Raw genomic sequence first — 15,189 nt, 5'->3', positions numbered from 1 at the left:
TGCCCTCCTCACGCCTGGGTGGCGCAGTCGGTTAAGCGTCTGACTTCAGCCAGGTCACGATCTCGTGGTCCGTGAGTTCGAGCCCCGCGTCAGGCTCTGGGCTGATGGCTCGGAGCCTGGAGCCTGTTTCCGATTCTGTGTCTCCCTCTCTCTCTGCCCCTCCTCCGTTCATGCTCTGTCTCTCTCTGTCCCCAAAATAAATAAAAAACGCTGAAAAAAAAAAAATTTTCAAAAGGTGCCCTCCTCAATACCCATCACCCAGCCTCCCCTCCCTCCCACCCCCCGTCAACCCTCAGTTTGTTCTCAGTTTTTAAGGGTCTCTTATGCTTTGGCTCTCTCCCTCTCTAACCTCTTTTTCTTTTTCCTTCCCCTCCCCCATGGGTTCCTGTTAAGTTTCTCAGGATCCACATGAGTGAAAACATATGGTATCTGTCTTTCTCTGTAGGACTTATTTCACTTAGCATCACACTCTCCAGTTCCGTCCACGTTGCTACAAAGGGCCAGATTTCATTCTTTCTGATTGCCACGTAGTACTCCGTTGTGTATATAAACCACAATTTCTTTATCCATTCATCAGTTGATGGACATCTACGCTCTTTCCATAATTTGGCTATTGTTGAGAGCGCTGCTACAAACATTGGGGTACAAGTGCCCCTATGCATCAGTACTCCTGTATCCCTTGGGTCAATTCCTAGCAGTGCTATTGCTGGGTCATAGGGTGGGTCTATTTTTAATTTTCTGAGGAACCTCCACACTGTTTTCCAGAGAGGCTGCACCAATTTGCATTCCCACCAACAGTGCAAGAGGGTTCCCGTGTCTCCACATCCTCTCCAGCATCTATAGTCTCCTGATTTGTTCATTTTGGCCACTCTGACCGGGGTGAGGTGATATCTGAGTGTGGTTTTGATTTGTATTTCCCTGATGAGGAGCGATGTTGAGCATCTTTTCAAGTGCCTGTGGGCCATCCGGATGTCTTCTTTAGAGAAGTGTCTTGAATGGTGGCTTCTGATCCAGAAGGACGGCTGGCCTCTAGCCAGGGCAGAGCTCACTTCCTGCTGTCGCTGACCCCTTCCTTGCCCAGCTCCCCACTATCTTCCAGGTCTGTTTGCCCAGAAGGGAGCCTGCAGGCTGTGTTGATCTACTGCAGGGTGGGGAGGGCACAAAACTATGCAGAACCTTGGGGCCGGCAGCGTGGCTGAGAAAGCCCCATACGGCCTGACTGGAAGTGTTGACTTTTAATCAATGTAGGACAGTAAATTTGCTTTTGGTATCACTCCGGAGATTTTTCGCGGCTTCCTGTATTAGCCAGGGTTCTCCGGAGAAGCAGAACCCATAGGTTATATAGAGTGACGTATATGTAAGAGGAAGCTTATTACAGGAGTTGCTTACATGATGGCAGAGGTTGAGAAGGCCCACCATCTCTCGTCTGCAAGCTGGAGATCCCGGAAAGCGGTGGCACAATTCAGTCCGAGTCCGAAAGGCTTGAGAATGGAGAGCGCCAATGTCCAAGGGCAGGAGAAGATGGGGTCCCCAAGCTGAGAGTGAGAACTCACCCTTCCTCCTTTCTGTTCTGATCAGAACCTTCGGCCACACAGGTGAAGACATCTCTTTACCTGATCTGCCGATTCAAATGCTAATGTCTTCTGGAAACACTCTCCCAGACGCTCCCAGAAATGATGTTTCACCAGCTGTTTGGGCATCCCTTAGCTCCGTGAAGTTGGCACATAGAACCAACCATCACAACTACCATTAAAGTAACGTTTACCAAAAGAAAAGATCAAAGTTAAAAAAAAAATCGTAGTTTCTAAGAATATATTTAAGAATATACATAAGAATATATTTAAGCCCTGTTATCAAACTTATTTATGTTTAACAACCCCAATGAGATAGAGTAGAGTGGTCTTTGGAAACTGCAAGCCTGACTACACTTCCCTCCAGAGCCCCACATGTAGTTCACAGAATCAAGTGTAAACTTCTTCGCCGTGGAGTGCAGCAAGGCTGGGTTATGCCGCAGTGAGAAACTCCCCCCAAGGACAGCTGGCTTTTAACAGCAAATATTTAGTTCTTACCTAGGCTCCGTGTCGATCACACGTTAGCCAGGGGATCTGTTCAGTGACAGGACCCCTGGGACAGAGCTGCCGCCATCTTGAACGTTGCCATCACTGTGGCACAGAGGAAGACCATTTGAGAACTTTCAGCAGAACTGATGGCCGAAGTCCAGAAGCGACGCATTCAATTTTGCTCACGAGTCATTGGCTGGAGATTCCAAGATGGACCACCCCATTCCAAGATGGAAAGTGCATTCCTACCATAGACCCAGGAGGACAGGCTTGCTATCAGACAGAGCATTCTAGAGCTACCATAGCCCTCCGGTTTCGCTTCCCATCTGTGACAGGTCTAGTTTGTAAGAACACGGTTAGGAATTTGTGTTTGATAGTGTGTATGTGGGGGGTGGGGGGGGGGGAACTAGGAGAAATTCTCTGGCCAAAGAGGGTCACAAGGTTAGTTTAAAATGAGAACATTACCCGGGCGCCTGGGTGGCTCAGTCGGTTAAGCATCTGACTCAGGGCATGAGCTCACAGTTTGTGAGTTCGAGTCCCACTTTGGGTGAGCTCCACTTCTCTCTCTCTTCCCCTTGTAGGATTCTCTCTCTTTTTCTCTGTGCCCCTCGATCACTTTCTCTCTCTCTCAAAAAAAAAAAAAAAAAAAAAAAAAAAAAGAGAACATTACCTTGATTACTCATCTGCTTAAACTTCTGGGTTAGTAATGTCAGAGAAATTGGTGGGACCGTAGCCAGCATCAGGAAGCAAGAATTCCTGTCCCCTTCAAGGGTCATTCTAGCTGGACTAAGAATCAATAGCAGGAGGAAAGCAGATTTAATAGCATACGTACAGAGAATCCACACAGACGTGGAAACTCCAAAGACAGGCAAAATGAGGTACGTATGCCATTCTGAACTAAGGAGAAGGGGGTAGGGGTCTCAGACTCCAAAGGGAAAGAATGTAATTCACAGGAAGATGAAAAGGAGTACATGTTTGGAAAACCAACATTTGCCCTGCCATGCAGATGGGTCACTCAAGATAAAACTTATCTCTGGTAATAACCCTTATTTCTGGAAAGATCCTCTGATTTAGATTCTTTTATGTACTTGAAAGAGGGGCAAACGTTTCTCTTGAGCCTGTAGGGTCTCAATTGCCTTCAGCTCAAAATAATCCCCATGCCAGTGTGGCTCATCTTGAGACAGGCTGCCCTCGGGCCTCTGCTAGTCCACACTGTACCTTCCTTGGGGGGGAGGGGACACAGCCCTGATGCACAGGGGACAGCTGGGTGCGTGGAGGATGGCTGAACGGCAGCCTCTTCCGGCTCCTGGGTCAGGCGCTTTTGTTCAGTAAATAATCTGTACAACCCTACGTGTGGGGTGACCAACTCATGGGTCGAAAGTCCCACAACCCAGGAATACGCTCGGTCCTGGGCAAACAGAGACGGTTGGTCACCCGTACCTACACGGTAACTCTGGGTACCAGGGTGGTCATTCCTTACACGGAGGTCAATTCTGCTGATTTTCTCGATATTTGGTTGGAGCCAGCATAACAAAAAGACCACGGGGACTCGACGGACTTGGGTTCGAGTCCCACCGTTGCGACTTCCTAGCTTCAAGACCTTAGGCAAGTCCACTGCCCCTCTGAGCCTCGGCTTTGCCGTCCATAAAACGGAGGAAGGAGGTTGCGGAGAGGCTCCTTTAAGGAACCAAGGTCTGTGAAGGGACCAGGAAGTGCCAGCTGTGCCCCCTGGGTGATGGTTGATTGAATTCCACAGGACGGGAGGTCCTTCCCAGCAGGAGGACCTGTGCAAATAATTCACGGGCCGGGACTTCAATACCACGTACAAGTTAAAACACTGTGAATGAAAGGGCCGAGCAAACTTAATATTTAACCCGAGCTTTGACTGGAGACTTCTGTTCCTTTCGCTGCTGAGTTCACTGGAAAATTCTCAGGCCTCCCAGGAGAAGCAGGAATGGACGCATCTTCCCAGCTCTCTGGGGCCACGGGCTGGTTCTGTGCAGAGGGGACCAGCCTGACAGCAGTTTCCACACTGCAGAGTCGCCGTTCCTCGTGGGGATGTTTGAACTTAAAGCTGGACATTTCATGGTTTCGTGGGTTGTTTTTTTTAAATTTTTTAATGTTTATTTTTGAGAGACAGAGTGCGAGCTGGGGAGGGACAGAGAGAGAGAGGGAGACACAGCATCCCAAGCAGGCTCCAGGCTCTGAGCTGTCAGCACAGAGCCCGACGCGGGCCTGGAACCCACAAGTCCACATCTGCACAGGCTTCCCTGTCCGCACCCCACCGCCGTCCTCCCCCCTCTCCCCACCCCTGCCACACAACTTCCTCAGGATGGAAAATAACTCTAATGAAGCCTAGAGTCAAGTACGGGCCAGGTGTGGGTGCCTGAACCTGGAGTAGCCCAGCTCTAGCGGGCCCATCGGTAACTACCACACCCCAACCAGAGCTCACCCCCATTCCAGGTCAAAACTCACCGGGAAGAGAGTGTTTCTTACACGGCAGCAGAGCTCTACGCCGGGGACCCGATCCGTTTTTCCTTACGCGTGAACTGGGTGAGGCCGGAGGACGATGCCTTGTCCACACGAAGACCTTCCCCCAGTCTTCTGGCTCGTCCCCCTACTTCTCGCTCCCAGCTGCGTTCACATCTGCTGACAGAGTCCCAGGGCCTCACTGTCAGACACTGACTCCCGTTTCCTCTGCAGGCCCCGACACACCGTAGGCTGTAATTTCTCTTCCTGTTCCATCCGGAACCTCTCTACGATCAGCTGTCCATCTTCGAGAAAGGTGCTGAGATGTTCTCTGTGATTTTCTCTCCCTTTACAATTCCTTCCCCATCCTTTTTTCTTTTTCACTTCAATATCTTGATTGCAGGGGGGAGGTCTCCAGTAATAAGAGAAGCAAAAGGTGCCCGACCTGCCATTTTGAACCAGAAGTCCATAGATCTCTCTTCAAGCAATGAGAACAGGTCACCCAATGGAAAGCCTGCACCTTTTTTTTTTTATTATTTTTTTTTAATGTTTATTTGAGACAGAGACACAGCATGAGCAGGGGAGGGGCAGAGAGAGAAGGAGACACAGAATGTGAAGCAGGCTCCAGGCTCTGAGCTGTCAGCACAGAGCCCGATGCGGGGCTCGAGCTCACAAACTGGGAGATCATGACCTGAGCCGAAGTCGGACGCTTAACCGACTGAGCCACCCGGGCGCCCCGAAAGCCTGCACCTTAAACCCTGCTCTTCCACCTTTTAAAAGGGGTAGGAGTCACCCAAGTTTTACCGCATATGATCACAACTTTTTACAATGTTATAGAATCTATCGTGATGTACGCATGCCAACTCTGAGGACTTAAGATTTCTTTTTATTTATTTATTTTTTAATTTTTTTTTAACATTTATTTATTTTTGAGACAGAGAGAGACAGAGCATGAACGAGGGAGGGTCAGAGAGAGGGAGACACAGAATCCGAAACAGGCTTCAGGCTCTGAGCTGTCAGCACAGAGCCCGACGCGGGGCTCGAACTCACAGACCGCGAGATCATGACCTGAGCCGAAGTCGGACGCTCAACCGACTGAGCCACCCAGGCGCCCCAAGATTTCTTTTAAAAAAAAATGTTTTACGTGTTTTTGGAAGAGAGAGAGACAGAGTGTAAGCGGGGGAGGGACAGAGAGAGAGGGAGACACAGAACCCCACGCAGGCTCCAGGCTCCGAGCTGTCAGCACAGAGCCCGACGCGGGGCTCGAACCCACGAACGATGAGATCACGACCTGAGCCAAAGTCAGACGCCTGACTGAGCCACTCAGGTGCCCCAAGATTTCTGAGTAAGCACTGCAAGAGAGTTCTGTAACTCATTAATTAGCCTTAATGAATAGCGTTGCCTCTTCCTTTCTCCCCACCCCTCTCACTGGTGAAACCGTGAGACCAAATGCAAAAGCTTGGACGCTTTGCAAGAAGACAATAGCAATTATATGAGATACTGCCCTCCAAACGTATCAGCAATAATTGATAGCATCGTGGCTCTCTCAAGTTACTAAGCATTGAAAATAGAAACACGGCTGGCCTGTGTTTCAAATGCTGCATCATTTTTTGTCTGACCATAAATACTTCCTGTATGTTCCTAATAACCAGACCCTACACGGAGTATCTTTCCTACATAACCGCTGGTGATGCATCGGGAATGGTGGACGATTGTGGAGGTCCCTGCTGCCTCCCGAGCAGGGAGAGGAGATCTGGAGAGTCCTTGAAGCAGGGCGCTTGATTTGGGCTTTAAAAGGGGGGTGGTCCAAGGGAGTTATTGTTCCCCAAGAGTTAAGCAGAGACTCCCAAGCGGGGCCTCGTCTTCCACCCCCCTCACCAGCCACCACCACTGCATAAAGAAGTCCTTTAGGTGAAGAGGTGTGGCCACTATGCTTCCTAAAGAAGGATTAGACCCCATTCCCAATGTCCCAACATTCCCGGGATTTTGCCAACCCCTTGGGACAAAGAGATTCTTGTTTCTTTCTAGTGATCTTAGGAGGTGTTAGTCATGTGGGAAAGCTTAGGTTGTTTGCTTATTAGGGGAAACTTCTAAAAAAAAAAATCGATCTGGGTTTTTAGCATATTTGATAGAAGCCAGCTCTCCAAATGTAGCTGATTTTAAATGGATTCTCAAGTGGAAAGAACACAGGCTTTGGCGCGACTGTTACTGAAGCCAAGCCAGCTAGACAAGTCTGGGGAAACAAGATTGGAATCAAGAGAAGTCAGAGAGACATCAGTTGCCCTGGGAGGTGAACACAGGAGCTCTGGATGTATTTAAACTATGAGTCACATGACTAGACTCTACTTGGGCCGAAGTAAAACATGTTTTCCTTTAGATGATTATTCTTAGTTGAACTTAGTTCAAGAGAATGTCCTTTTCCCTCTGAATGTTTTTTTTTTTTTTTTTTCTCCAGGCTTAAAGAGTTTCAAGATGAGATTTGTTTTCTTAAAGAGAAAACTTAAATCAATAGCTTCCAAATTAGACACATCTGTGGACTTAGAACACCCAGATGAGTTTAAATAATGATATATTGGGCCCATCTCCCACATCTGGATGGTTAAGACTGCACGTCAAAAAAAAGGGGGGGGGGGTAGTTAGAAAGCTTTCTTTGGTCTGTTGAGAATAAGACAAATGGATATGGACTTGAATCCCATGTTTATTCCATTTTCTCCGGCATGAAGTTTTAATTCCTACTCCTGGAGTGATAAAACAGTAACATTTCAAGTCCGTGGTTGGGAAAGGTTAGCCTAAATTTCATCTTACCAATCGTTCTGCAACTCAAGTCAGGATTCTGGTTGACTCCAAGTCAAGATGGGTAAGCAAGGCTCACGATGTTGGCATTCACTTACTTTGGAAAAGTTGGGTTTTTAAGTAAGTGGGAAAGACAGAAAGGAATCAAGAGTAAATCCAACACAGGCACGACCAACAATAACATCCCTGGGGTTGAAGGAGACAGCTCTGAGGAGTCTCCTGCCCTTATTTGGGGGGTTAGTTCACTCGGAATAAGCGTTTTCTTTTATTAGCCAATGACCAAAAGCTAGAATTAACGGTCAGTACCTATTGGTATTTCCTTTGCTTTTTTTTTTTTTTTCCTGGGAGGGGAGAGGATGCTTTCTCTGTTCCCCCTTTTTGTAATTTTCCTTTCCTAACAGTGATTACTCTTTATGATGAGGGTTTTGGAAGAGGGGCAGCGTTCGGGCGCAGGCATGGGGCAGGAGGGGAGGGGCGGGAAGCCGAGGCCCGCCCCCGCCTGCCGCTGAGCTCGCTCGCTGGCTCAAAGAAAGGCTGGATGGGGATCTTCCCTTCTTCGCTCCTTCAGTCTCCTCTTAGGTCCCTCCGTGCGCGGGAGGGAGAGGGGCGGAGATTTGAGGCTGGGGGGCCACTGAGGTGCGAGGCCCTGCTCATCATCTTACACAACCTTCAGGTGTTTGTACCCCTTCCCCCGGGTGAACCATTGAGGGATGGTGGGGCTCTGGTGGGGCAAGGCTGTGATGTCACCTCCCTACACTCATCACGTCCTCTCGCGGGCCTGGCTGAGCGTTTGCCTGGGGAGTGTTTCCCATAAACGAACGAAAAGCCCAGTCAAGTTCTCCCCAAGGCCTGTCCGCGCCCTGGTGGTTTCAGTGCCCCGAGGGCGGCGGAGCGAGAGCCCGGCAGGCGGACCTGCTAGGGGGTCCCGACCCCAGGCGGGAGGAGCAGCCGAAGACGACGACTGAGGAGGAGGGGATGCTCCGTTCCGATGTCCTCCACCCCCTACCCCAGTGCTCCGCACTCAGCTCTGGCTCCGCACCACCTCGCACGGGCTAGGGCCGCACCCCCGCCTCCCTCCCGGCCGCCCCTGGCTCTGGCCCTCCTCTCGGGGTCTGGACCCCTCACCCCCGGCCCGGATCCGCGCCAGCCGAAGTCTGCCCCCCACCTCCGCGTCCCCCAGGCCCGGGTCTGCATCCCCGCATCTCATCCACGTCCCTCAAGCCCGGATCTGCACCCCGGTCCTCCGGCCGCCCCTCTAGTCCCCCCATCCCCAGGCCCGCATCCGCACCTCCAATCCCCGGCCGCACCCCCTCCCGAGTCCCCGCCCCCAACCCTGACCGCGTCCTCACCCCGCCGCGGGGTCCGCGACCCCAACCCCCGGCCGCACCCCCTCCCGAGTCCCCGCCCCCAACCCTGACCTCGTCCTCACCCCGCCGCGGGGTCCGCGACCCCATCCCCCGGCCGCACCCCTTCCCGAGTCCCCGCCCCCAACCCTGACCTCGTCCTCACCCCGCCGCGGGGTCCGCGCCCCCATCCCCCGGCCGCACCCCCTCCCGAGTCGCCGCCCCCATTCCCGGATCGCGTCCCCCCCCCCCCTCTATTCCGGGCCCGCACCCCCGCCCCGGCCGCGCCCCCTCCCGCGTCCCCGCCCCGGCCGCGCTCCCGCCCCGGGGCCGCGCTCCTGCGGGGAGACGGGCCTGCTCGGCGGGCGGAGGGGGCGCCATGGGCAGCGGCAGCAGCCGGAGCGGCCGGGCCCTGAGGCGGCTGCGCGGCCCCGACAGCCGGCCTGCGGGACCCGGCGGGGCAGCCTCGGAGGGAGGGACGCGGCCTCTGGTCTCGGTGACGGCGGCCGCCGCCCCGGAGGAGGCCCGGGAGGCGGAGGCGGCTGAGGGGGCGGCCGACCCCGGCCCCGACCCGGGCCCCGCGGCGCCCCCCGACGGCGGGGACGAGACCCTGCGCCTGCTGGACCAGCTGCTGGCCGAGTCGGCGGCCTGGGGCCCGGGCGAGCCGGCCCCGCGGGGCCCGACGCGGCCCCGACCCGCAGCCGGCGCCCGGAGCCCGGTGAGTGTCGGCGGGGCCCGCGGAGCCGTTGGGGCCGCGCCCTGTCCCCCCCAGCGCCCCAGCCGCGTGCTCGCCCCCACCCGCCGCCGCGCCCGCGGTGCCCTGCCCCCCTCTGCCTCGAGGGTCGCCCACCGTCTCCGTGTCTCCGAATGCCTCCGAGGTCTCTGCCGATCACGGGGCCTCTCCTTCCCTGACCCCCCTCCCCGATCGTCTCCCTCTCTGCCTCTTCCGGGTGCTGGTCTCACTGCCTGGAGTTTGGGGTGACCGTGCCGGGAGTAGCCTCGAAGAGCTGGGGGGGGGGGGTGAGTACACACCCTTTGGCAGATGAGCGTCTCCCGGGCTGTCTTCCGGCCAGAGCTCGCCTTCCTTGGCTTTTAGAGCCGTGCGAGCACCCTCACAGCCCGGCATCCCAGACTCCTTCCAGCCCCGGTGGGAGCCGGCCAGGGCTCCCGTCTCAAGAGGAGGCTGTTAACGTGGTGGGACCGGTAGCCAACGGTGGCTCCCCAACGCCCCGCGCGTCAGACCCATCAAGGTCCTTGCCTTGCTAGTCAAGCAATTCCCAAGCTACTGGCTATTTTTACGATGCTGTGGGATCTGTTTTTGGCTTCCCGACCCTGTCTTCCAGCACACTTGTAATAACAGCCCCGTTGTTCTAGAAAAACAATAAGAACGAGCTCTCCGGTTTGGCAACAGTCTTCGCTCCAGCAGAGCAGGATGCACAAGACCTTTACTATCAGCTCCTGGGCTTGGGGAGGACGCCAGAGGCAGCACCCCCTTCCCCGGAGCCCCCACAGGCTTTGCTTAACTGCTGGGGACCGTGGGGCAGGGGACTGGGGGGGGGGGGGACGCGAGGAAGGGGTCTTCCCGGGCAGCCACCAAACAGTAGAACCCTGAAAAAGCCCCCGTGAGGGCTGGGGAAGAGCAACGGTTCAAGGCAGACAGTGCCGGGCGACTTCCTCCGGGTCCTCTGGCCCGTCCCCTGCATCCTCCCAAAGTGAGCCGTAGTAGGTGGGACTTGATTAGTTCACGAGATTCCTTCAGGACTACGTCACCGTTCAGTTATATAACCCTGAAGATGGCCACACAGTTGAGAAATTGGGGGGAAATTCTGAGACAGCATGGAAGCAGTCCTTTAGCGCTCCGTCTTCCGGTGCCGTGGAAACTTCCCAAGTGAGAAGGGGAAAGAGACAAAAAGCATGGATTTCCCCTGATGTGCTGAGCATCACAGTGAGTCTCGGGGTGCAGGGCCGCCTCACTCACCCTTGCAGACATTTCTGTGTGCCCGGCACCGCTCCAGGTGCCAAAGCGGACACGGAAGGCACTCGGTCCTTGCCTGAAAGAAATCCGCAGTCTAATGGGGTGGGAGGGGTGGGGGGGAGACCCGACAAAAAGCAGAGACAGACCTGCATAAAGAGCCCACAGGAGGAGCCCCCTGGAGAAGCCAGGGTGGCCCTCCAGAAGGACAGCAGTGGACCCGAATCTGGAAGGATCTGTGGCATGAGCCGGGCAAATGAGCCAAGGAGAGGAGGGCATCTGCGCAGAGAGAACCCCAGTGCATGTGCAGAGGCGAGGGGCCGGGGTCGGCGGTGCACAGTCTGTGGGTGGCGGGGACATGGGTTGAAGAGGCCCCAAAGGGTGCGTGCCATGCTGTCATAGGTCATGCTAGGACTTTCCCATGGGAGGGAGTTCAGACTTTGCCGTGAAAGCTCTGGGTGCCTTTGAAGGGGTAGGCAGAGTGATCTTCTGTGTTTTGGGAAGATTACACAAGCAGCTGTGGGAGGGGCTGGGCCAAGCAAGTTTGGAGCCCAGATGGCCAGCTGGGGGCTGCCTCAGTGGTCTGGTGAGCAGGTCCTGGGCGAAGCAGGACAGCCAGGGGGCTGAAGGGGAGATCCAGTCCAGAGGTACCTAAAGGTAAAATCAGCCAGCAGTGGTTGTTCTTATGGATGTGGATTATATGTATCCTCTGTGCCATAAATATTTCTTGAGTGGATCCTAGAATCACAGATTATTCGATCTGTAAGAAAGCTCCTTGGGGCACCTGGGTGGCTCAGTCGGTTAAGCAGCTGACTTCGGCTCAGGTCATGATTTTGCGTTCCGTGAGTTTGAGCCCCGTGTCGGGCTCTGTGCTGACAGCTCAGAGCCTGGAGCCTACTTCGGATTCTGTGTCTCCTTCTCTCCCTGCCCCTCCCCTGCTCATGTTCTATCTCTCTGTGTCTCAAAAATAGATAAAAACACCAAAAACATAAATAAATAAAAATAAAAATTTTACCCACTATTGATTAGAATTTCTTGGAGGCTAATTATGTACACTATCTCTGAACCATTATCCTGAATATTATGTATTACATTTGACTATGTTCAAGAATAGTTAAAGCTAATATTTTAATGTGCACTGGGGTCCCAAACATGCATGAACTCTTTTAATCTTTAACGTTAGCATCATCCATTTTTACGGATGGGAAAGAGGAAACAGGCACAGAGAGGTCAAGCAACTTAACTAAAGCCACACAGCTACGGCAGAGCAGAGATCAGACTCTTGACAGCTCCTGTACCCTTACTATCAAGGTGTCCCCACCAGCTGTGATACCTGTGATGCGTCTCTGCCTTGGTCCACAGTCAGCTGGCAACTGTCACAGCCTCTCTGTATCCCCTGACCTGGTGGAGCCCTCTCTGGGTGCTGCCCTTCGGGGGTGGAATCACATAAGCACGGGGCTGGTAGCGATTACTTCAGTTGATCAAGTTCTCTTTTTTTGTCTTCTTTCTCAATTCTTGGCTGTTTTCCCGATACAGTTAAGGTTATTGGATAGAAATGAAGTATTGTCATATTCTAAAGCTGGAATTTTTAAAATGAAGTGTGAAGAAGTATTTCAATCAATCATATATATCTGTACAGATGACATATGTCTCTTTCTCTATAGAGGCATAGAAGGGATATATATCTACATAGAGGGGATACTGCAGTGGTCCTGGTGGCATTGTGTTGACATCATTGAAATGACAATATTCTATTTTGAATTTTTATACTTAATCTCATAACCGGCTTCTCATACTGCTGCATAATATTCTTTTTTTTTTTTTTAATTTTCTTTAAGTTCCTTTATTTTTGAAAGAGAGAGTGAGACAGGGGAGGGGCAGAGAGAGAGGGGGACAGAGGATCCAAAGTGGGCTCTGTGTTGACAGCCGACAGCCCTGGGCGGGGCTCGAACTCAGGAACCCTGAGATCATGACCTGAGCAGCTGGACGCTTAACCAACTGAGCCACCCAGGCGTCCCTGCTGGATGATATCCTTAATTATTATTTTATTTATTTATTTATTTATTTATTTATTTATTTTTAACGTTTATTTACTTTTGAGACAGAGAGAGACAGAGCATGAACGGGGGAGGGTCAGAGAGAGAGAGGGAGACACAGAATCTGAAACAGGCTCCGGGCTCTGAGCTGTCAGCACAGAGCCCGACGCGGGGCTCGAACTCACGAGCCGTGAGATCATGACCTGAGCCAAAGTTGGACGCTTAACCGACTGAGCCACCCAGGTGCCCCAATTATTATTTTAATAAATACAAAATATCCACCAAATTCATGTACTTTAATTCACTAAACCATCGTCTATTATGTCCTGGATTAATTTCCAACTTCCTGCCTATGCAGTGTTAGGGGTGCAAGGCAGAATTCCTTTCACCGAGTCCGTGGAACTTTAAAATTAACATTATTTAGTGGGATGTTGAAGCTGAAAACTATTTAGGTTGGGAAAAGTATGTGAGAAAAGCTGATGATTTGGATTTGTGTTTTATTAAGTTATGTAATCAAATTATAATTAAAAAAATTTTTTTTAACGTTTATTTTTTTTCTTATTTTTTTTTAATTTTTTTTTAACGTTTATTTATTTTTGAGACAGAGAGAGAGCATGAACGGGGGAGGGGCAGAGAGAGAGGGAGACACAGAATCCGAAGCAGGCTCCAGGCTCTGAGCCATCAGCCCAGAGCCCGACGCGGGGCTCGAACTCACGGACCGTGAGATCATGACCTGAGCCGAAGTCGGACGCTTAACCGACTGAGCCACCCAGGCGCCCCTTTAACGTTTATTTTTGAGACAGAGAGAGACAGAGCATGAACGGGGGAGGGTCAGAGAGAGGGAGACACAGAATCTGAAACAGGCTCCAGGCTCTGAGCCGTCAGCACAGAGCCCGACACGGGGCTCGAACTCACAGACCGTGAGATCATGACCTGAGCCGAAGTCGGACGCTTAACCGACTGAGCCACCCAGGTACCCCTCAAATTATAATTTTTAAAAAATGCAGCAGTATCTCTGCCACTCAGTGCTCTATTAATTGGGGAAATGTACCATCTAATATCGACCCATGCATTCAATATATACTATTAGAGCACGTTCATGTGCTAGGTACTGCTCTGGGTGCTGGTCGTACATCAGTGAAACAAATAGACAAATAGACAAAACCTCCCCTAACATTCTGATCGTGTTAAGTCCAACAGTGAACAAAATAAAGAAAGGGGTCCAAGATGACCCCAAAGTTTTTGGTTTGAGCAGCTAGAAGGATGTAGCTGCTGTCAGCTGACGTGGAAATATGGAAGGGACAGGTCTGGGGTCCCTCTCCTTGTAAGAGCCTGGCGCTCAGGGGAGAGGTGGGGTTTGGAGCCAAGAGTGTGGGACTTGGCAGAAGAGAGGAGCTCGGAACTTCGACCAGGGCACCGCTTACAACGATGCCGGCTGGCACCTGCCTGTGTCCCGGGTGCTGGTGTTTGAGCGGGTGACCTCGTTCCCTGGGGGAGAGCAGTGGGGGAAGCCCGATGGGCTGTGGTTCGTGGGGAATGGGAGGCGAGCAGCCAGAGTGTAGTCACCGCTTTCAGGAGGGTTCTTTTTACAGAGCAGCGATAGTGGATAGCCAAGGATGGCTCTGGTAGGATATTGGCCATAAAATCTCAGTCCCAGAATGGGCCAGATAAGTGAAGTGTTTGAGATGCAGTGCGCTAATAAAATTCAAGGGCACCCTCAAAGAGGAAATTTTGCTTCCCATCCAGTGCACATAAATTCAGCACCTTTCCTACCAGATTATGGTTCAGACTTTGTCCTCCCCTGCCTAATAAATCTGGGTCGCTCAAGGTCTAGGGAGGTTTGTTTTCTGGGAACTTTATTGTTGCTACAAATGTAGCACTTTTTTTTTTTTTTTTACGAGAAGGTCTAGGCCAATAATGTCTTCTAGTTAGGGTGAATGAATCACCTTCCAGCATTTTTGCAAAGGCTCCATTTTGGTCTAGCAAAGGAAGACCAGGGTCAATCTTGTCTATTACCATCAGCCAGGACTTCAGAGTAATTCTGGTTCACAGCTGCTATGGGATGTGATGGTGAGAACGAGCGATCAAACTAATTTCATGGCTGGAAAGTAGCTCACAGAGAGACTTAAAAAGTGACGGGTAATGGGATGCCTGGATGGATCAGTCAGTTGAGCATCTGACTCTTGACTTGGGCTCAGGTCATGATCCCAGGGTCGTGGGATCGAATCCCATGTCGGGCTGAGCTTGAGCCTGCTTAAAATTCTCTCTCTCTCTCTTTCTTTCTCTCTCTCTCCCCCTCTGCCCCTGTCCCCCCCCAAAAAAAACCCCCAAAAGTGATGGGTAATATGATAGACTTTTGGCAAAAAAGCCACTATTTTGAAGACACTTACCCTCTGTCTGCTTTCAGACCTAACCTATAGCAAAGAACACAACTTTTTTTTTTTTTTTGGCAGCAGCCTTATATAGTTTTTTATTATTTATTTATGGCATTTATTTATTTATTTATTTACCTATTT

At 51.8% G+C, this 15,189-nt stretch overlaps 1 protein-coding gene and 1 long non-coding RNA gene across 2 annotated transcripts in view; one reads left to right on the top strand and one right to left on the bottom strand.

The window, feature by feature from the left end:
• Positions 1 to 246: 246 nt before the first annotated feature.
• LOC132689027 (uncharacterized) lies at positions 247 to 9,806 on the bottom strand. Its single transcript, XR_013554820.2, has 3 exons — positions 9,516 to 9,806; positions 4,536 to 4,974; positions 247 to 2,685 (listed from the first exon to the last, which is right to left on the bottom strand). It is a non-coding gene; the product is annotated as an uncharacterized LOC132689027 (long non-coding RNA).
• The window catches only part of CYS1 (cystin 1), a 23,237-nt gene continuing 16,967 nt past the window's right edge, over positions 8,920 to 15,189 (top strand). Inside the window, exon 1 of the mRNA XM_060648393.3 lies at positions 8,920 to 9,383. Within this exon, the coding sequence (XP_060504376.1) occupies positions 9,045 to 9,383 (339 nt within the window). The 5' untranslated portion in view covers positions 8,920 to 9,044. The remainder of the gene's footprint in view (positions 9,384 to 15,189) is intronic.

The sequence above is a fragment of the Panthera onca genome, chromosome A3, assembly GCF_046562875.1.
Source record: "Panthera onca isolate mPanOnc1 chromosome A3, mPanOnc1 haplotype 2, whole genome shotgun sequence".
Classification (NCBI taxonomy): domain Eukaryota; kingdom Metazoa; phylum Chordata; class Mammalia; order Carnivora; family Felidae; genus Panthera; species Panthera onca.
The sequence above is the reverse complement of the archived record's forward strand: the minus strand, read 5'-3'. Positions and strand labels throughout refer to the sequence as shown.